This window comes from Numenius arquata, chromosome 5 (genome assembly GCF_964106895.1).
Source record: "Numenius arquata chromosome 5, bNumArq3.hap1.1, whole genome shotgun sequence".
Lineage (NCBI taxonomy): Eukaryota > Metazoa > Chordata > Aves > Charadriiformes > Scolopacidae > Numenius > Numenius arquata.
The window spans coordinates 12,428,073-12,451,239 of record NC_133580.1 but is presented as its reverse complement, the minus strand read 5'-3'; the positions used below and the strand labels follow the sequence as shown (position 1 = coordinate 12,451,239).

The following is a 23,167-nucleotide window of genomic DNA, read 5'->3' as shown; positions in this document are numbered from 1 at the left end:
GCCCAGGTGGCCAAGAAGGCCAATAGCATCCTGGCTTTTATCAGGAATAGTGTGCCCAGCAGGACTAGGGAAGTGATTGTCCCCCTGTACATGACACTGGTGAGGCCACACCTTGAATATTGTGTTCAGTTTTGAGCCCCTCACTACAAGGAAGACATTGAGGTTCTGGAGCATGTCTAAAGAAGAGCAAAGAAGATCTTGAGCACAAGTCTTATGAGGAGTGGCTGAGGGAACTGGAGTTGTTACAACAAGTGATAGGACAAGAGGAAATGGCTTCAAGTTGCACCAGGGGAGGTTTAGATTGGATATTAGGAAAAATTTCTTCACAGAAAGGGTTGTCAAGCATTTGAACAGGCTGCCCAGAGAAGTGGTTGAGTCACCATCCCTGGAGGTATTTAAAAGATATGTAGACATTGCGCTTAGGGGCATGCTTTAGTGGTGGACGTCGTAGTGTTGGATTGATGGTTGGACTCGATGATCTGAAGGGTCTTTTCCAACCTAAATGATTTTATGATTCTGTGAGAGGAATCTGTGCTGGTTCTGCCAGTGAGTTGGACGATTCCCTCCAGTGCTGTAGTCCTAAATTTGACTGTACTGCTCTTTGCAGATTGTTTTAATTTGAAGTCTGATCATATTTATACTACCATATGTTTATTGCTAGTTCCGTGGAATGAAATGAAGATTGTGTTGCAGGGAAGCATGCACCTTCACTTTGTACTTTTTTTGCTTTCAGAATCTTATGTTTGTATTGTCATAACTTTTCATTTCCTCATTTTCTGTTTAATCTCTCTGTTCCATGGTGTCTAAAGCACCTGTGAGCTTACACTTGCATTTGTAAGTCAGTGCATAGTATTGTACAGAACACTCCTTTATTAGGTTGATCTTCAAGGCTGTGGACTTGAACAGTTCTGTTGGCCCTACTAGCTGGGGTGATCTGTGTACCCTACTAAGTAAGTTCCTGGAGACCTGAATTTGTGGCTTTTCCATAGGGTTATATCCTTTCATGTGAAAGGATTCATATGCCTAGATATGCATCCTTTACAAACTAGGGATAAGACAGATGAGGGAGATCTTTAGGGAAGAGAGAAGATGGGAGTGGGCTTCATGAGTTGTTTTGTGGATTGTATCTTTGGACTGGTTAGTTTGGTGGGTTTTTTCCCTATTGGTAGCATGTACTATATCTAAATTACTGAAAAATTATGCTGAAGACTAAATATTTAATTTTGAATAAGAGAAAATCTGTGTTTTACTTAACCCCAGCTGATGGTCTGCCTGTGCCTAAAGTACAAAGGATTGAAGGCTTTTGTTACAGAAACTTTCAGTTACCGAAAAGGTGTTTCATAGTCAACTTCTGTGTGCTAGTTTAGCACATCAGTCTGTTGGCAGAGGTTGGTTTCACTGAATTTCATACAAATTGTTCATGTTTATAAATGTTTATTAATTCAATTATTCTGCTTTAGGCTGCTTTTATCCGTGATGTTATGATGCCTGGTGAATGGGATGTTTGTGTTACATCATACGAAATGGTAATTAAAGAGAAATCAGTCTTCAAAAAATTTAACTGGAGGTACCTGGTAATTGATGAAGCCCACAGAATAAAGAATGAGAAGTCTAAGGTAAACTCAAAATTATGTGATACTTCGAAGATAGTTTGACACAAAAGATTCCATCGATTTGTAGCAGATTTTTAAGTGTTGCATGTGGTATTTTTTTTAAAAAATAAACCATAAGCTGTTGTGTGGTAAACATGAATTTGATAGGTAGCTTACTGTCTTTAATTTTAGTTGACATTGTTCCAGGTTTCAGAAACTGATGAAAATTCATTATGCTTAAATGTACATGATGATGATGACTATTTGTTGTATTTCTAGCTGTCAGAGATCGTGCGTGAGTTCAAGACAACAAATCGATTGCTGCTTACAGGAACTCCTTTACAGAATAACCTCCACGAGCTGTGGGCATTACTCAATTTTCTTTTACCTGATGTCTTCAATTCTGCAGATGTAAGTTGAGATTTGGAAGTACAGTCTTGTTCTTATTATTTTGATTCCCAGGCTGCTTTCTGCAGAAGAGAAGACCAGCCTAGTAAGAGACACGATGTGGTAGACCTGGATTTAGTAGAAGCTCTGTGGTTTACCTAACTGTAGACTAGTCTTTGCTCTACCTAGTTAAAACAGTGGATTCTGTTAGTGCAGATGAAGCCTCAGGCCAGTCATAGCAAATGTAATACCTAAATAGTTCAAGAATTATGCAAAATGTTAGAAAATTTGGAAAAGCGACACAGAATGAAGAGTATGAAGCATCGGAATAGGTGTAAGCTTTTTTTCACTTTGAACTTGAGATGTCTTTCTTGTCTTTTGCTGTTAATGTTTTCTTGTATTGCTTGCTTCCACTGGTTTTGCTCTGTTGTTCATGTAATTTACTTAAGGATTCTGGTTTCTTTCTTTTTTTACCTTATTGCCTCATCGTGACACAAGCACTAAGGGAAGAACTTGGATGCTGCAGTGATGAGCATGGAAAACCATTGTAAATTAAGCAGAGTAATAGTATTTTTTCTGTGGAGTTACTGAGTTGACTTGAATATTACAACGTGCTGGGGAGCTGACGCAGAATTGCATACTGTTTTTTCTTTCACTCACAGATGTCATTTGTTTCAAGATTTATGCCACTCTCAGCTGGAGCGAAAGAGAGTCAATAGGTGTCTGTTAAAACTACAGATAATAAACTGTTCATACCGATTGTGCTTTTTCTTACCACAGGATTTTGACTCGTGGTTTGACACTAAAAATTGTCTAGGTGATCAGAAACTTGTAGAAAGACTTCATGCTGTAAGTAATTAAAGCTGTAATCATGTGTCATGGTTAGCATAGACAGGGTTAAAAAGAAAAACATGTTATTTCGCCCTTCATCTTGAAGTTGAGAACATAAATGTAAAGGTATTTAGTTACAGAAACTCCCAGCAGAATTTTCATTAATTAAATATTGGAACTTACTGTTATAGATACTGCTTTTTCTAATATTACTGTTTGAAGCGGACAAAATCTGTACATAAAATATGCAAATGAAAAATTTTGAGTTTTTTTTGAAACCATTTATTATTGTGAATAGTATACTGATAATGCACGTCATGCTAGTCTGAATAAAGGCATGCCTTTACCTTTGTTTTACTGTGCATGAGGTAAAAGACATTTTTCATTATACAGTAACAAAACAAATCAGAAGGAAATACAACATGCGTTGCTTTTCTTTGAAATGTTGGTGTATTTTGTGTATGCAGCTAGTGGAAATGAAACAGAGCTTATGTTACAAGGTAATAAATACATTTTTATAAGCTTATGGGTTTAGCCCTTGCTTAGGGTAACAACTGGGCTGAGTAATGGCAATCTTGATGTAGTGTTACATATTTATGTGTAAACTTTAGCCTCTTAGTGGGACAGCTTCATTTTGGAGGTTTAACTGAATCTTTCTGAAGGAGTCACCATGACAGCAATAGATACTGATTAGTTCTGAATAATAACACATATTTGAATCTGTTAGTTTTGTATTTGAGACAATCAGTGTTATAAACTTATCTGTGGAAAAACTCTTAAATTGTCTAGGTTTTGAAGCCATTTTTGTTACGTCGCATAAAAGCTGAAGTAGAAAAGAGTTTGCCTCCAAAGAAGGAAGTAAAAATTTATCTTGGGCTGAGCAAAATGCAGAGGGAATGGTGAGTTATTTACATCAAAGTAAGATTCTTTTCTGATGAAGAACGCTACAGCTCTTCACACTGACTGTTTTTTTTTTTTTTTTCTTGAGTTGCATGTTAAGACAGTCAGATGGAGAAGCCTATTTATAGCTGTCTTTGGGGCTTTTCATTTTTTTAAAGATGCATGAGTTACAAAGAGCTGACGAAGGGTATTGGAAAGGGTTGGCAGGAAGAAAGCAGAAACTTCTTTTCCTTCCTTAATTTTATTTGAAAGAACATATGCCTACTAAATTTTTCCTTTCATCCAAGTATCGATACACCAATAAAAGTCTGAGCTGAAATTTAAATAAAACCTTGAGGAGCCACATACCCAGAAGAGAGGTGAGAAAAGGAACCCAGGTAGCAGTTTCAGTCAAAGAAATGGTATCTTTAATCCACTTGATAGTCCTAAAATGGAAGTGTGAGGTAACCCATTAAATGACAGATCATTGACACTCACAGATGAATTGCCTTTCGTGTTTAGGTATGGATTTATAAATCCTTACTATCAGTCAGACATTTTTGCCAAGTTTCATCCCAATAATATAGCTCATTATTATATAAACAAAGCAAACTCCTTCATCTAGAAATAAGTAATTGGGTTATTGCAGATTTTCATTCATGTTTTAAATATCAAATGAAAATGGAGAGTTGTTCAAAATTGCCTGTAAAACTTCAGGTATACAAGGATCCTGATGAAAGATATTGATATCCTGAATTCAGCTGGGAAAATGGATAAGATGCGTCTGCTGAATATTCTGATGCAGCTGCGGAAATGCTGTAACCATCCTTACTTATTTGATGGTGCTGAGCCGGGCCCTCCTTACACCACTGACACACATCTCATCACTAACAGTGGTAAAATGTTAGTTCTGGATAAACTGCTAGCGAAACTCAGAGAGCAAGGTGAGTACCGTTTATGAACAGTAGTGATCTGAATGCTCGTAAGTAAAACTACCCTTTGAAAATTGCATAGATTCATTCTTGTCTTTCCTCCAGTGAATGCATTCATTACTTTCAGTGAGGTTTCTGTTGAGAATAATTTTTCTGTAGATTTTGACACATGGAGGGAAGGAAGTCTTGCAGGAATGATGAGGAAGACTAGTGATATGGAGAAGTGGGAGGAAAGGAAGAGCAGAGCCTCCCTTCTGCTGTCTTTAAGAAAATTTGTCATGATAGGATTAGTTTGTCTGTGCACATCAGTTGCCAGCCACTTACCTTACCATGGTTTTCTGTGTTCTGTCTCTTTATCTGTGTATTTCTTCTGTATAAACTATCAAATAACCTGTCTTGAGGAGAACTTAAATCGATACCAGAAAAGTAACTTCAGAAGACTTATCTGAGTAAGTTAGGCGTAGGACAGAATATTTCATGTGAATTCTTACTCATGCTTTATAGTAGGCTCTGTTAAAATCAATGACAAAACCTGTGTTCCGTCAGGTTCCAGAGTTCTACTTTTTAGTCAGATGACTCGCCTACTGGATATTTTGGAAGACTATTGCATGTGGCGTGGATATGAATACTGCCGACTTGATGGACAGACACCACATGAAGAAAGAGAGGTGAGAAAGTTGTATATAAACAAGAAATTTCTTTGTTTTGCATACTACATTATAAAGAATTATATTTCTTATAAAGAATTATATTTCTTATTATTGCTTAAAGTAAAGCAAAAGCGGTACAATATTTAAAAGCTGCTAAAGCTGAATGTTTTTCCTAACCAAAGTCCACAATAAAGTAGGTTTCATTTGTTGCTCAACGAAATGAAAAATGTAGTGTTTTGTGGTCTCAGAATGGATTTTTCCACCTATGCAAACCTACAGTTTCTTACTTTTATAACAAATTTGTTTTGGTATGAAAATTCTATAAATTCCACAGAAACTTTATTAGAAGCTTATTTGAAAACTGATACTTTAATGGCACTTCTTTTTTTTTTTTCCTTTTAGGAAGCAATAGACACATTTAATGCTCCCAACAGCAGTAAATTCATTTTCATGCTAAGTACCAGAGCTGGAGGTCTTGGAATTAATTTGGCAACTGCTGATGTGGTTATTCTCTATGATTCAGATTGGAATCCTCAAGTAGATCTGCAAGCCATGGTGAGTTAACAAATGAATGTGTATTAGGGAGTTAAAGTTGTCTTTGTATTTCCAGAACTTGAGGTTTTGTTATTTTTCTTTACTTTTTGTATTTAATACCAAGAAACTAAGGAATTCCATAAAAAGGGCATGAACAGAATTGTGGAAGAAGCTGTAGATTTTTCTCTGTAAACATCTGTCTTAATCTTATTCAATTATGAAATAATTACTTCTGTCAAAATACTGTAGCAATATTGTTTATCCATAGAATTATTTTTAATTCTGTCTTTTCAGAAGATGAGAGTAAACGAATAACAGTGGGCTGTTCCCAAAATAATAGCAACTAATTAGAAGTATGCAGCTCTATATTCCTTCCTTTTGAGAAGCTTGTGCTTTTGCAACCTACCTTGTTTCTGCATAAGTGTAAAATCGTTTGGTGGTGATGCCATGGAAAAAACCCAACCCTTATCTTAGGTTAAACATACTGAAATCTTCTCTTTCTGAGCGCTGAATATCAAAAAAATCAAGTCTATAATCTGTTTCATGTGGAATGGATCTCACATGATCCTTCTTGCATGATTGAGGGGAGTGGGGTATTTGTTCTTTGGTTTATGTTTTTTAATTCTCTTAAACACATCAAATACTTACTGTGAATAACTCATCCTTTCCATGTGCATGCTGACTGCCGATAGTAGACTGACTTCCTGGAAACTGATGAGTGTGATTTATGAGCTTTAGTAGGATTTACAAGAAGAAATTAATATTGTGCAGGAGAGTAATGGTTTTAACGACTCATATTTAAAGAACAGTCAGAAAATCCTGGTACCAACAGCTTGAAGGCCAGTTGTTTAACTTTTTTTTATTTAAGAGGACAAAATTAATATTTTTATTCATGTTTTCTAGCGAGAATAAACATGTTTTGTTACAAATAACTATAGTATGTTAGCTATATAACCTCATTTGCTGTGTATTGTACCTGTACTACGCAAGCTGCATATCGATGCTTTAGTGTAGGTAGGTAGCTTGGGACTACTACAGTATTGAAGCTGTGGCTGCATGGACTTTGCCCATGGAATTAATGTGCTCAAGCCAGGGATGGCAAAGTTTCAATACCTATGTCAAGTGAGAGAATTAGTTTGAAAGCAGGGCAGGTGTGTGTGTGTGTGTGTGTGTGTGTGTGTGTGTGTGTGTGTACGTACTGTTGTATCTCCACTTCCCAATCGCAGTCTAGATAGACGTTCTGTTATCTTGGTTTACAATGAGGTAGATGCACTTATTGCTATAGAATGACCCAAACTTGAAAGGTGTAATAGCCAGATACAAGTAAATACTGCTTTACTGGTTTTATATTTTTGTGTGCTCCTGAATAAGTAAGGAACCAAGAAATAACTCTGGTTTCAGACTGCTGTTTCTGGAAGCTAACTGTCTATTGCTTGTGAGTTTTTGTTGCTGAACACTCATTGATTTATGTTTGTTAGGATCGTGCGCATCGTATTGGTCAAAAGAAACCAGTACGGGTGTTCCGACTAATCACTGATAATACTGTTGAAGAGAGGATTGTAGAAAGAGCTGAAATAAAACTGAGACTGGACTCTATAGTTATACAACAAGGTATCAACTGCTATATGTGTTTGTCTGCAACAGAATTGTTCAGTCCCTTAAAATATGAGTTAAATAACTGTACAAATGTACAGTATGAGAGAAAGCAGGCCTTGTGTATAATAGCAGTACACTAAATCAACCTAAGAAACTATAATGCATAAGTTATTCATTTGTTCAGCTGAAATTTTTGAAAAAAATCTGTTTTCCTAAATAACCTGGGTGTAAACTTATACTAAGACTCTAAATGAGGAAAGCAAGGTACAGCTGAATAGATGTTACTTGGCTGTTGTGATACGTTAAAAAAAAAGAAAAAGAAAAGAAATGTTCCATGACAGATAAAAGTAACTATATAGACATGCTTCTTGCCACATAAGAATTTACGGAACATTAAGACTGCTTTGTGTGTCTCTGTTTAGAAGCTCTTGTAAGAATAGTTTGCCAAAAACTATGGTTCTCAAGCTAAGTTTTGAAGGTTGGTTGTATTTCCAAAAGGGTGGGCTACTGAAAAGATGCTGATCAAAATTCTGATGGTCTGTGAAGAGATAAGATAGGATAAGTGAAACTTTGGGACAGAAATTAGAATTTTGGGGAAAAACCTTCAGAGATTTGGGTTGGACTCAGTGAAGTGAATGTTAAAAATCTTAAGTACTACTTAATGGTTATTACAGAATACTTTGTAATTTTTCATCTTGAAATAAGATTTTGGTCTTAAAAGTTCAGCTGACTTTGTAAGAATAAAATCTAAACCATAAAATTTGGATTATTGGAATGTGAAACATTCTTTGTTTGGCTTGATCCAAAGTTGTTACTTTTATTAATTTTCCCTAAAGTTCCCTATTTCTGTTTGCTTTCAGCTCAAGTGAAATGTAATTTTTTTTCTGCATTGTTCTTCTGTTTTTCCTTTCTTGTTCTGCCAGTGAACCAAAAAAAAATCCACTGTTTGCATGATCCTACTAGAACTCTTGTATTATAACTCTCAACACGTTTCTTCTAATTTTAGGAAGGCTCATAGACCAACAGTCTAACAAACTGGCAAAAGATGAAATGCTGCAGATGATCCGGCATGGAGCCACACATGTTTTTGCTTCCAAAGATAGCGAGCTGACAGAAGAAGATATAACAACTATTTTGGAAAGAGGTGAAAAAAAGGTCAGAGAACAGTTTTGTATAGAATTTGAAATGTGTCAAACATTAAATATATATGCACAAAATAGAAATTAAATCTGATTATGCCCAAGTATTACTTTACTACTTGTAAATATTTTAAAGCTTATGAAAGTTTTGAAGGAGTAGAATTAGTGAGTTACAATTATTTTCAAAGCTCAGACTGTATGCACCATATCTTGAGGACTGACTGTGAGCTTTTAGAAAGGTGTAAATTTATGCCAACAAGTTTTAATAGACACAAAAACTTTATGGAACTTTATTAGGGAATAAGTAGCTCTGTGGAAAAATGAACTACCATTTCAGCTCCAAAGAGCTGGGCATAAATTTCATTTAAATTTAAAAGTTAAATTGTAGGGCTACATCTCAGCATAATAAATTTAGTTTAATGGAAAGTCTAGGAGTCAGATTGTTCAAAATTGAAAAGCACTATGGCTGTCTCTCCTTACAAGAAAAATGTAAGTAGAAGTTTAAAGCAGAAAGACATTGAGAATGTTTTAATAATGATGAAAGGTGGGTGGGTTTGCCTTTTTTTTTTTTTTTTCCCAGAAAAAAACAAAACAGCTTGAGTGAGGCTAAAAGTATCTTCCTGTATTTCAGACAGCTGAAATGAATGAAAGATTGCAGAAAATGGGCGAGAGCTCCTTACGAAATTTCACTATGGACACAGAGATGAGCTTATACAACTTTGAAGGTGAAGATTATAGAGAAAAGCAAAAGGTAATTTTTGTTAAAGTCTTTAAGACTTTAGGTTAGGGGTGCAAGCATAAAGGCCATACTAGAAATGTTATGGTCATAAAGGTTATTTTGGAGAAGTAACAAGCCACTGAAAAATCCACATATTCTGAATTTTTGTTGAATTAGCTTTCAGCTCCACTGTTTTTCTTCATAGTAAAATCTGCTCGGATTTTATCCTTTCTGAAGCTAAAATACCATGTTGCATCCTACTATAGTGCTGCAGTCAGTATTATTTAACTGCCACAAAACCCAGAGGAAAAAACAGGCCTGGTAATGGTTTTATATGCCATTACATAATGGTTTTAGACTTAGATCTCTTTTGCAGTGAAGGTTTTAGTCACACACATTAATGTGAACTGTTTGTACAACAATTTACATAATTATAGAAGGATCATCCAAACAAAGAGATATTACTTGGGATCCCACAATGTTACCTCTGTGTGTCTGTGTTTTGTATGGGATGTATAGTCAAGATACCTCTAAGGTCTTATCTGGAATCAGATATGTGAACTCTTATTTGTTTACAAAATGCTCTTCTAACTCAAGTTTCCTATCAATTTTGAAGAAACATTTAGAAAAATATTTAATGAGAACAGAGGAGTGTGTGTGTATATACTTTTTGCGTGTTGATAATTTCATTACAAGAAGCCAGCTGAATACAGCATAGTCTCAAAACATGCTTTAGTATGTTTAATTCAAGTAATTCAGTTAAGATTAATTTGCTGCTAATGGATGGTTTTTTGCCAATGTTGTAGCCTCTGTAGAGGTTATTGATTGTGATATTTAGAGGAGAAGCAATTAATTCATACCACAAGGTACTACAGAATTCAGAGCCCAAGTCCCCAGTCCTTCCATTGTGTTTTGGTAGATGGAATCATAACCTTCCTCAGGTATCTGAAGTACTTAGAATTCCGTAAATTGATCTGTCCATGCCACTGCACTCCCTTACCTGTGTATTATCTTTTATATGTTTAAATACATGTTATCATTAGCCAGAATTTCTAGCTTATTTTTGAGCTCTGTTGTAGTATTCATTGTTGAGCAGAACCATTAGATTTGCTGTGCAAAAATATGTTCCTGTTTTGCAGTACCACATTAGTTATTATTTTTGTGACTTTAGGAAAGCATACAAGTACTCTACTACCTTTTTATTCTATTCTGCATGTAGCTGAGCATGATGGAATGGATAGAGCCTCCAAAACGAGAACGCAAAGCTAATTATGCAGTTGATGCTTATTTTAGAGAAGCCCTACGTGTTAGCGAACCAAAAGTCCCAAAGGTAGGAAATTGGCAAGTATGGGGGTTTTTTTTATGTTTTTTGTTTGTTGTTCTCCCCTCCCATGTGGCATCCCCTGCTCTCACTCTATACTGGTAATAAAATGAATGTATTTACAAAGTGATAGGTTGCCACCACTGCTGAATTATGGCATTTTAATTGTATATAAATCAAGCTTATAATAAAGTTATGTATTGTGTATTTTTGAAGGCTCCACGACCTCCAAAACAACCAAATATTCAGGATTTCCAGTTTTTCCCACCACGGTTATTTGAACTTCTGGAAAAAGAAATTCTGTATTATCGTAAGACTATAGGATATAAGGTAATGCTTTTTTTTTTTTTTGTTAAAACCGGATCTTAATTTCCTTTGGCTTTTGCTGTAGAAATATGTAAGGTCTGCAAAGTCTTTACTGGATACTGGCTTCTGACTTGTTTGCTCTTGTGTGGTATGGAATTGCAATTAAATTAATTAAATACAGTTTAAAGATCACAAATACTAAATTGGTGTCAGCGTGGAGAAAGAAAGATAAAATGTTGCTAGGTCTTGTTTACATAATGTTGTCTGTCTGGTCCTTTGTTTGGCAGCGTGTATAGCTTTATAGTAAACCGGGTAGTATTTCACTGTAGTTCTAAACCATTATGAACTGTTGGATGTAAGAGAGCAGATCTGTAACTAATGAGAAGTGCCACTGAAATAGGTGAACTATGATAGTGTACACTAGGTGAGGCTCTGCCATTCACGATATCCCTGAGTCATGAGGAGAAGTGGTGGCTACAGGACATATTGCCAGTTGCTAATTCCAACATACATTTGGCAAAATATGGGTTTTGGGAGGAAGGGTTTAAGCAATAAGATTCAAATCCAGGTAAAAAACATTTGGTAACTGTTGTACAGATCAGTGCTTTAATATTTAATAGTTGGAAAAAATGTATTTTACCATTTACATGTATTCTACAGTGTTTTTCAATGAAGTTTCTTTAAAGTGAATAGGACCCTTTTGTTACTTAAAAGTGAAGATAAACTTTACATTTAGAGCTTGTGAGACAAAAAGGAACAGACATAGATAAATTACAGTATTTGATACATCACGTTGTCTTGGAGGATAATATTTTCAATTTTGCAACAGTTCTGTAGTTACTGATAAAAACATAATACTTTTTTTAAATAAGTACCATTTCTTTTCGTTTGTTTTTTTTCAGGGTAGCCAAGTTGGGGAGCAGTGGTTTCTTTTGTTGTTTGGGTGGTGGGGATTTTTGTTCTGTGATAACTAATGCTTAGTGGGTGTGGACTAGATCAGTCCTGTGAGATCTCACATGTGCGTGTAAATTCTAAACCAAGGTTGATAGAAAAGTGTACAGTCTCTTTAATAATGTTGCTGCACTGTTTATTGATACCCCTGATTTTCAGGTCCCCAGGAATCCTGACCTCCCAAATGCAGCTCAGGTACAAAAAGAGGAACAAAAGAAGATAGATGAGTCTATGCCTCTGAACACTGAGGAAACTGAAGAGAAAGAAAAGCTTCTAACACAGGTAAAATAAAAGCAGCTGAAGTATTTAATCATATATATTTTTTTACTAGTATGGAATATGAATACTAATAATGACAAATATGCAAAGGAAAGCGACAGTGATGTTACAGAAAGAAGATAGCACACAACATGTAATGATAGTACTTGGTTTTGCTCTGAGGGACCTTTCTTGTCCTTGAACAAGGTTACGTTTTAGTCACCTGCTATTTCCTTGAAGGTCTACAATGCTTCTGAGGCAGGGACTTGTACAGCAGATGCACTACTCAGCAGTACATGCAAAAATCCAATCTGTGGGTTTCTTGTATATGCATCTACCTTGCATGCTTTTTTATCAATGAAGGTTTGAATCGGAGGACAAGCCTCTATCAACATACACTGTATTTACACAGATGTATAAGACATCATGTCACTTCCACTAATTTTGTCCCAGTTATGTTGTTAGGCATGTTGCTTTTATACTGGGACTGCATCCCTGTCATTGGCTTGTTTCTTCACTTTTTGGACTGTTATCCTGCTGAGTAGGCTTCTTAAAAGCTAATTGTTAAGGAGAAAAGTGTGTCTCAAAGTAACAGGATTTTCTGATTTGGAAAATTTTCTGTAAAAGAACTGGGCATAATGTACCTTGAAGAAATTTGCAAGGTCACAATTTGACTATTAATTTCACCTGTTTATAGCAGAGGAAATATTTAAGTTGGTGCTGATATGCATGCTGGTACTGCTATTAATGTTTAAAAAGAACTATTTGTATTGTGTATATTAGACTTCTTGTAAAGATGCTATCTAATTGTGGAGTGAGTTTATTCAGCAGGAGAACTGACAGAGTTCCTTGTAAATATATTTCTATGATGAAAGAAACTGTGCTCTACAAATTGCTGTTCAGGCATGTGACTTGTTTGTTTGTTCATCTTGGATGATGTTTTTGTGCACTGCATCTCACTTAACTGTTGTTCAGTTTTGGATTAATTTCTACGGTACATAAAAAATTTTCCATTTGACAGTGCTATAGCGTTTCCATTTGACTGCGTCTTTTTGGAATAGAGGTTGCTTCTTGACATACTTAAGCTTTCATCCAACTGTTTGTCTGGTTCAAGGTTTGTAAATGTCTGAAGTAGGAGCTCTTGCTTTAGATACTTGTGCTACTCTAAGAACTTGTAATGGTACTTACATTGGTGCATCCTATACTGCTGAGACATTTGTTGCTTGTATCTGCTGAAGGGTGACTTAAATAAAATTACAGTAACCTGTCATTGAGCTTGTTTCTTTGATGAAATACCACGTATAAACGTTTGAAAAGAAAGAAGAGTAAAAAGCTCTTACTAATGCATGGGGAGTCATGCACAAAAATAACTCTTTAGACTTTTAATGATTCAGTAATAAACCCTGGATAATACAAGTTTATGGAAATCCTGAAAGACCATTAACCACTGTAATTATGTGACATGCAGAGGCGTTGCCAATTGGAGCAAATGATACATACATAAGACAAAACTTTGCAAAATATTTTGCTTCTACCTCGTAATGCTTTCTTGATCTCTCGCTGCTTACAGGGTTTTACAAACTGGAATAAAAGAGATTTTAACCAGTTTATTAAAGCTAATGAGAAATATGGTCGTGATGATATAGACAATATTGCCCGTGAGGTGGAGGGAAAGTCACCTGAGGAGGTCATTGAGTATTCAGGTTTGTGATATTTTGAAGTGTATTTCTTAATCATGTGGCATCATCATGATTTTTGCTACATGTTCTTTTAAAATTACAAGATGTGGAATTTGGATGTGTGTAAGAATAATATTTTTTTTTTTTATTAAAATAACGTGCTGGTTCTCTTTAGAAGACTTAATTCTGTTAAAAAGGTTGAATTTGCAGCCTATAAATATGCCTTCAGCTGCCTTTATCCCTCCTTAGTCAAAATTTAGAACTTGGTATAGCTAATTTATGTTGGCAACATAGTCTTGTGGAATCATGAAGTTGCCATATAGTGGAAACATGATTTGTTATGTTGTGAGTATATGTGCTATTTTAGCTGGTACACTGTATCTTTGTCTTTTGTACTTACACGATGCTGCTTAATTTGTACAGAATTCTTCCCATTCCATCCTTGTATTTAATTTTACTCAACATCTTTGTAAAATTGAACTTTGTAATATTTTTTCTATAGCTTAAAAAGGAAGAGCTCCACAAGAGTTCCCTTCAAAGTGTTGAATTTATTTTGGGTTTGCTAAAAGATGTCACTGGAGAGGCCACAAATTACTATTTTTTGTAACAGATGGACCAAGTAGTCTCTGTTGACCGTAGAGTAGTTAGTGACAACTGAAATATGAATGTTTCACTGCTGGACTAGCAGTTCTAACCTGTTTCACCATTGTTACAAAAAGCTATCTTTGAAAGGATAGTTTTTTTTCTTTTTTCAGTTTTACATGACTACAGTTAAGTAAGTACGTTGAATGTAAACTTTGTTACAGTTGTTACTAAACCTTTGCTTAGAGTTAAATTCTAAAGATATTGGATAAAGGGTTTATGTGAGTTTATTTCTTGGCTAGCATAGTAGAAATGAGAGTAGTAGCAAACCTTTAAGATTTAATGGACCAACGAACTGCATTTCTTTTTTTGGCTGGAGTGCCTCAACTAAGTAAAGTAGTAAGAGTAGAGGAAAAGATTTTATTTTACAAATTATGTTTTGCATTTTTAGCCGTTTTCTGGGAACGTTGTAATGAACTACAGGACATTGAGAGGATTATGGCTCAAATCGAACGAGGAGAGGCAAGAATTCAGCGGAGGATCAGTATCAAGAAAGCCCTCGATGCCAAAGTAATTGTTGCAAGTTTTTTGTTTTCTGCAGCTGACTTGTTCCAAATTCCTTCAGAAAAAGAATAGCTGGAGATGGGAATTCTGTCTTTTTATATAGCATGTATATTATACCATATATCAGTAATCTGCACTAATACTTAAATTCTTCATGTAATATTTTAAGTTTAATAGTCCTTATTTTTGTTTTGCATTCAGATTGCAAGATATAAAGCACCTTTTCATCAGTTGCGTATTCAGTATGGAACAAACAAAGGGAAAAATTACACAGAAGAGGAAGACAGATTTTTGATATGCATGTTACACAAGATGGGCTTTGACAAAGAAAACGTGTATGAGGAACTCAGGCAGTGTGTGCGCAATGCTCCTCAGTTCAGATTTGACTGGTTTATCAAATCTAGAACTGCAATGGTAGGTATCAGTTACATGGACTAAGTTATAATATGAAGTATCTTTTTCCATTTTTTTTTTTTAAGTACCATCACATAACATTTGGGATTTGTACCAGAATATTGAAGTCAAGGAAACAAGTGCTGAAAAAGTAACTTTGGATTTTATTCTCACTTCTAGTTTTTAATAAAATAACTTTTTTCCTTAGTACAGCAAAAAAACACAATACAGTTGAAAAAAACAGATGAGAGAACCTGCATCACTGAAGTCTCATGTTACCCAGAGGGATTAATACAGCGGTAGACTGTCCTTACGAATATCCTTGTTTCTCTTATTGCAAATTAAAAGTTTCACCAAACAATGTCTCTTAAAAATATTGACTGCTTTTCAGAATTAGACAACATTAAAGACTAAAAACATCTGTATTATATACTGGTAGGAAAGAACACCTTCTGTAATATTGGTACTTTATTTCCAAAAGCATGAGGAAATTTAGTGATTCATGTAAGAGTTAATCACTGAAGCAATTGGTTTAAAATGCACTTTGTAGTTGTGAATAAGGATTATCATGTGCAAGGACTTAAATTTTTTTTAGTTATACTTCTCTGAAGACTTCATTCATACTTAGAGAATATAATAATACAAGTTTGATAGCAAGTAGACTATATGAATTTTAGCTGTATTTTTTTTTTCCTTTCTCTGTCTGAAGAGCAGAGCCATTCCCTAATTTAGTTATTAAGTGGGAAGTGATAACACTAACAGAAGGTTTGGTGGGTGCTAATAATAACCTTGTAGGTACCAAGCTCAAAATATAGGACTCTTAATGATAGAAAGCTATTAGCTTTGCCCTGGAATTTTTGCTCAGATCTCCCCTGATTCTCATGAGTAAAATTTAAGTATGTGCACCTTATGTAAGAAACACACATGTGCATTTTCATGTGAACGTATTTATATGGAGAAAAATGTACTTGCAAATGTTTTTTAATACCAGAAGTAACTTCATCTTACTCAATTGCTATGAGTGAGAGCTGGAGCATTTTTTTGTGTGCGTGAAAACAAAACCCTACTGGTCATGGCTAATAAAAAAAATGAAGCACACGGTCCCTTATAAAGCTGTCGTAGATGCTCCCCGTTGTCTTGTAAGCAAATTTCTAATGAAATGCTGTGCTGTAGTCATGTAACTTCAATGTCATTTCTGTTCATATACAAATCTGGATTTTTTTTTTTTAGTAGTTTAACAATTGCAGAACTACTGTGTGTTATTGTTTACTGTCTTCATTTCCTGGCCTCAGGATTTGTTTATAAAAATGTTCTTTCAGAGTTCTGGGTACTGTGCTAAGAATAAATAAAACAAAGTAAAATATTTAAAATGTGCATTTGAACAGGTGGGAATATTTGCTTTTCCCAGTGCTACTTATAATTATGCAATACAATTTCTACTTGATATTTCAGCAATTAAAGTGTTTCTGGATAGTGCAGCAGTTATCCCTTAATTAAAAAGAATTATAAGCTTTACTGCCCAAAATGTCTGTTAGAAGAAATACTGTATTTTAAAATTATGCCCATGAAGAGAGAGAAACATCCAATATTTATTCTATTACGAAGTTTCTTTTAAGTTGTCTATGGAGGAATGCATTCAAGTAAATCAAAGAAATGGATACTAGAAATTGAAAATGTAGCCCAACATTTAATATTGGTTGATGTATAGTTAAGTCAGGGGTAGAGTTAAATACTCAGTTTAAGTCTTCTCACAGATCCTTATGTTCAGTATAATTTTCTTCTTAAAGGGGATAGGAATCATTTGCTAAAGTGCAGAAATATGTTCTGTAGTGTCTAATGCTGAAATTGAGGCACTGGGAATATAGTGAATCTTTTGGCTTCTGTTTTCTCTTAATTCTATCCGTTAATATTTTTATTTTCAGTTTTGCTGCTATTACACAATTGAAAAAGAATAACAAAAATACAAAGCTAAAGTAATCTTTCACTTTCAACGTGCATTTAATTTTCTTAAGTTTTAGTTTATCATGATATGTATTACTATATTTAGTAGTTTAAAACTGCCAATCACTGATCTATTTTATGTATTCAAATATCCTGACATTTGTGGAAGTATTGTTTTCTATGGGTCCATTTTTTACGAACTTGGTAATTTTTATGAAGGATTGTGCTGTAATGTCATTCAATACCAAGCATAATGAACGATGTATATATACAAATCTTTATAAAGGGGTAAACAGTAAGTTCAGTGAAAGTGGATAAAAATTCTTCAGTATTCTTAGAATACTGAAATACATGTGATCTCAAAATCACCCTTCATTACAATCAGACTGATATGAAACAAGATAGAAAGAGCAGTGTAATTCTGAAAACAGGCTTTTTGAGAATTTTTTGTTCTACTAGCCACTAGATGTCTCTTGAATTCCATCTAAACAGCTAATTTATCTTCTATCATCTTACTTCTGTTTCTTCTCCTTCAGAAGACTTCTCTTTGGAAAACAAAATTTCTGCTTCTTATATTTATTCCAAAACCAGATTGTTTACACAAATTGTAATTTTTTGTCAAGATTGAGGGTGCTTAAAATCTGTAATTTTTTTTTTTTTTTGACTGGGCCCAGAGGTTTAAATTTTTTAAGTTGAGTTGTTGTTGTTGTTCTTTTATTTCTGTCCGTGCAGGAAGAATGCAAAATGTCATGGCAGTGGTGAATCATGTATCTGTTTTCTGAAGTCATAAATTATGCATATTCTCTATTACCTTTCTGCAAACCCTACACAGTATAAGACAAATGATCCTTTGTAAATACAGGAATATACGGGCCTGTTGACAGAGCTTAGGGCTACTTTCACTCCCAAGTCAGCATCTCTGCCTTCAGTCATGCAGAAGGTGATGGTTCAGTGCTCACATCTTATTTATTGCAATACTAGTCTTTATAGCTATGAAGGGGTGAGCAAAGTACATCTTACCTCTTTCCATCCTAAAGAGAAAAGTATCAGGTCACACTGAATAAAATCTCATCTCTGAAGGTGTAAGGCATTTTAAACTCTTAAGTGTATTTTTGTAATAATAAATAGAAGGGATCAGTCCATATTGAAATTTCAGTAGCTCAGTGCAGGATTTATCATGCAGATTCTTTCTACTGGTAGGTATAGGAGAAACCTGTGAGCATGTCACGTTTTACTGTCAACTGCTTCTTTGATTCTCCAGAGAAAATTGGTTTTGAATCCATCCTCAGTGCACAGTATGTTCTGGAGTAGTAGTCCATCTAGAAAGTCTAACCATGAACATGTATTCTTTTATAAATGTATGTATTTATCCAAGCAATTTTCCTGAGGAAAAAGGAGGATTTTTCTTCATGCCTTAGGCAAATAGATCGAGGTTATTTCTTAGTACTTTCTGATTAATTGCTTGTCTTGAATGTAACACAAACCAGTTTCTCATATACAAGAAAAGATCTACCTGATTGTTACTAAGGAGCAGTCTGTCATCACTCTGTACCTCCAGCTCCTAAGACCTTGAGTGCAATATACACAAAATTAAACGATGTAAAATGCTTCTGACATATTGGCAATCATCTTTCTACTTCTGTCTTTTACTTGTTATCATCTCTGTTAATCTATAGTGTGTGAGTTTTTGGGACAGACACTCTCTTTGGGGATGCAGTGTATGTTGGAATGGCTTGTACTCAGGTTTACTCAGACTTGTTGCCTTTCTGTCTAAAACCTGTTGTGTGGGTAGAATTTGAGGGTTTTTGTTGGCTGAAGTGAGAGTATTTTAGCTCCAGCAGGACTGTTGTGTTCCAGGGCACAAGCATGGCATCCTGATTGCTGGTTGAAGCTGTACTGGTGTGTATGGGGTCACTTTTACATGGATGTAGTAGAAATAACTTATTATAATACCCTGTTTACAAAGCTACATACGTGAGGCTGGAACATTGCCAGGAGGGATTTGTAAAGAAAAATGTCGTGAAGAAATTTTTTTTGCAGTAAAAAAAAATTGTGTGGTGGCAGGATTCTCTGTGTCCTTTTTGAGTTATACAGCTTTTGCCCAAAGCCATGGAGCACCCTTTGTAGAGGAATCTGAAGAAAATGTAGAACTTAAGGAATGTGGTTGAGCTTGAGGGTATTAATGTCTCAAAGATGAGTCATATGCTTGATTGTTTCAGAATGTTCAGGATCAAGAAAGCGTGCAGGCTGCATCATTTTCCATCATGTAACATGATGGCTGAGGCAATATACAGGTTACAGATGCTGAGAAAATAGAGACTAATTCCTGGGCAAAAAGGTCACCTGTTCCCTTCATTGCAAATAGACCAGTTGTAGGTTAAGATTTATTCTACTTGGTAATTCTAGGGTAGCTTGTGTTTCAAAAATTGCTTCATGAATTATAGAGATAAGACATTTTTCCAGCTTTTTTTTTCCTCAGAAGAAAGCTTCCTGCTTTGAGTTGGCAAGAAAAGCCTATGGAATCCCTGTTCTCAATGTAACATAGAACATACTGAATAATTATAGAGCGAGTACTATTATGTATTTGGTAAGAGGTTTTGGGGTTTTTTTGAGATGGGATACAAGCAAATGCCCAAGTCAAATGAGTTCTGTTAACCAAGCCAACTAAGCCAACTATTACTAACTGCAATGCAGAAACTTTTAGAGTGGTATTGGAACTTATTTTTTAATGTATAAATGACCTTATGGCATTTCATCTTGATCCATTTGAAAACAAACGGCTTGGAAGTCTTGCTGCTAAAAGCATTTAGGGCCTGCTACCTTTTGGCAGCTGTTTGACTAAAAATACAATGGGTTCATGATTTAAGACCGGATAGATTTTTGTCAGTTTGGAGCTCTACAGTGTCTTACCACAAAAAACTAGTCTGTGTGCCACAGAAATGTATAGCTTTGATTCCTTTTCTCTCTGCTTTAAAGATATACTTCAAGACTTATTTTTTTAAAATCTGGCATAATATGCTGGCAGGGTATAATTTGCTTCATCTAAACAAGGTGAAAGATCAGATCGGTCTTTTGGGCTGTTACTCTGGAAGATACAGACAATCCTGAAAACTGTGTGTCAGGAAGCTGAATATTTTAGTAAATCTCTCTGTTTATAAAGAAGATTACACTAAGGTAAAGACAGATGAACAATAACTAAGCTAACCATATTAGTACATGAATACTGAAGGTTTTTGGAAAACTTAAATGTTTTGGAATTCAATAATTTTGAGCATTTATGTAATGAGAGAATATAATGTAATGTAAATGAGAGAATTTGTATAATTTATTATTTGGAGAACTTGATGTTTTCTGTTTCCTTAGGAGTTTCAGAGACGCTGCAATACTCTCATATCACTAATAGAAAAAGAAAATATGGAAATTGAGGAAAAAGAAAGAGCTGAAAAGAAGAAACGAGGAGCAAAAGTTACAGCAGTATGTTTAGCAGCACTTACTTTACTTCAAGCGGGGCAGAATTCAATTATATTTTGTTAGAAAATGAAAAAGATAATTGTAGCCACTGATTGGTTTAGTATAAGCCATTAGTTGAGAGATTAAACTGAAATATTTGTGTATTCACAGCTCTCCTAGATTTGATGGAGATATTCCCAACTCATAGTATTTTGGGGTTTGGTGTCTTTTTTGAGAAGAGTCTATTGTTAAGTAGCACAGGAAAACTCTTTTTAAGAAAATGTAACACTGCCCTCTGTCTACCTACGTATTTACATCATGTGTTTACTTTAATTTAATCTCAGATTGTAATTCCTCCCCTACATAGTAGTTCCTGGAAGAAGAAATAATAAGAACTGCTTTTTTTGTTTTGAGGAGTTTAGAATAAGTTGTGTATAAGTCAAGGTCCTCATCTTTTCGCCAGTTCATGATATGTGTGGTACCTGTACCACTGAGACCATGTAATGATTTCAAAAAGATTAATAGGGTAGGAGAATTCAGTGTCCAAATATGGGATTTTTGTTTGCCCTTCCATTATATCTTAAAAAGCCAAATTGAAATATATAATACATTAGGGTCACTTATCTTTTTGAATAATTAGTTCTCTACTTCCTTTTTTTTTAATTTATTTTTTTTATAATGCCGTCATTTTGTTGAATTCATAAAATATTTTTTCCTTTTTTAGTCACAGAAGAGAAAAGCAGATTTGGCTGCTGAGAACTCTGGAAAAAAAGATGCTAAGAAAGTGAAGTCGTGAACGTGAAAACTGAATGCTGAATGTAAAACTGCCACTTTCTTCTCTCCATCTACAAGTATTAATTGCCAACTTCTTTGTATTCATGGTACTCTCCCCAGATCCCATGGTTTAATTTTGCAAATTTTGTATACTTTGCAATGTCTTTCCTTACCTAAAATGTGTAGCTTTATATCTTATGCATTCCAGTATTTTTGTGTACTGTATTTTGTGAGTTTCATGTCTTCAGCAAAATTCACTCAGTCCTTGTTTTTTTTGAAGCTTGTGCTGAGGTTTTAGCTTTTATATGTTTTATATGGTGCTGCTTTGAAAGAAAACTTAGATTCTATAGCTGTATTATTGTTGTTTCATATTTTAAATTTATATGGCTGTTGGAAAATAAACTGACTTAATTATTTGAAGAGAAATATACTTCACCTTTGTTTTCCCTACCCTCTTTCCCTTTTTTGCATAGCTACATTTAGAGCGAATGTTAAGGTTTGTATAATTGTGCCTTCATCATTGATCAGATTATTTTTTTTATTTTTTTTTTCAGAGGAGTACTTAGATAGGATCAGGAGCATGACAGAACAAAAAAAATCTAATTAGACTGACATCCTTGTTTGCTGTCAGCATTAAATTGACATTTTTCTCTGAAGTGTTCAGAAGGAAAGCCAGCAAATACTTATACTTTTTTTCTTTTTTTCTTCTTTATCACTGGTTTCTGCTGGGCTTTGTACATGCTTAAACACAGGGTGAGGTGTTTTTCAGCATGACCTCTAGATGAAACTTTTCTATGCCTAATAAACTGAAGTAGTCAACTAACAGCTTCTTTTTTTTAAGTAACAAACAAAATAATTCATCTTCTGATTGGTAGGCTGCTGAGCTATGCTGCCTTGTGCTAAAAGATCTTTGTTGCTCTAATTATCTCTGCTAACTTTCTACTTTTACCTTTGATTCAACATGTCAGTCAGAAGCAATGGGGATATGTTATGGAGTGCTCCTTTTTAGTATTTCTGTTTTAATGAAGGGATGAAAGTGTTGGATGTGTGATTTTTTGACTTTGCAAGAATGGCCTTTATTAAGCAGGTTCATAGTTTCTGCTCACCTTGGAGTCTCTGCCTTTCCTGGATCAGTAGAACAGTGACTGTGACATCTAATGTTTTACTTTAATCTTCTGTCTCTGATCTGGTGTTTAGTATGGACCTTGCTACAGTGAGGCATGCCCTCATAATGTCAAGTCTAGATTAATGCAGTGTGCTTTACATGGCTCTTCCCTTGAAGACTACTTGTAAATTTCTTCTAGTGCAGTTTGCTTCCTTCTGTGGTTTGAGGTGTTTTGAGGTGAAAAAAACCTCTTTAAACTCTTTGTATTTCATGCTTTGCATTGGCTATGTTCTGTATTTGTAAAATTCAGGACTTTATAAAAACTTCTTGAGTCTTAGGACGGAGTTCTGCCCATATTCTTTTATGTCACTTAAAATATATTTGAATGTCTTTGAAGTTTTCTGGATTAATCTGTAAGCTTGATGAGTAATTTCCAGTCTTTCTTGATAGTTTGTTTAAGGTTTGGGAGAAATGGGTGTGATGACTTGGTTGAGCATTTTGAAAGATTAATAATTTGATTTTGAATTTTGGAATGGAGCTTTTGTTTGGGGAACAAGTTACTAATTTTTTAAGACATGTAGTGTA

The 23,167-nt window shown here is 34.8% G+C and overlaps 1 protein-coding gene across 1 annotated transcript in view; it reads left to right on the top strand.

The window, feature by feature from the left end:
• The window catches only part of SMARCA1 (SNF2 related chromatin remodeling ATPase 1), a 30,564-nt gene extending 7,646 nt beyond the window's left edge, over positions 1–22,918 (top strand). Inside the window, exons 7-24 of the mRNA XM_074147929.1 lie at positions 1,461–1,616; positions 1,872–2,003; positions 2,760–2,828; positions 3,600–3,709; positions 4,407–4,633; positions 5,168–5,289; positions 5,674–5,826; positions 7,284–7,416; positions 8,408–8,556; positions 9,172–9,291; positions 10,478–10,588; positions 10,796–10,909; positions 11,996–12,118; positions 13,665–13,797; positions 14,807–14,925; positions 15,121–15,333; positions 20,617–20,727; positions 21,428–22,918. Of these exons, the coding sequence (XP_074004030.1) occupies positions 1,461–1,616; positions 1,872–2,003; positions 2,760–2,828; positions 3,600–3,709; positions 4,407–4,633; positions 5,168–5,289; positions 5,674–5,826; positions 7,284–7,416; positions 8,408–8,556; positions 9,172–9,291; positions 10,478–10,588; positions 10,796–10,909; positions 11,996–12,118; positions 13,665–13,797; positions 14,807–14,925; positions 15,121–15,333; positions 20,617–20,727; positions 21,428–21,499 (2,367 nt within the window). The 3' untranslated portion in view covers positions 21,500–22,918. The remainder of the gene's footprint in view (positions 1–1,460; positions 1,617–1,871; positions 2,004–2,759; positions 2,829–3,599; positions 3,710–4,406; positions 4,634–5,167; positions 5,290–5,673; positions 5,827–7,283; positions 7,417–8,407; positions 8,557–9,171; positions 9,292–10,477; positions 10,589–10,795; positions 10,910–11,995; positions 12,119–13,664; positions 13,798–14,806; positions 14,926–15,120; positions 15,334–20,616; positions 20,728–21,427) is intronic.
• Positions 22,919–23,167: the final 249 nt, after the last annotated feature.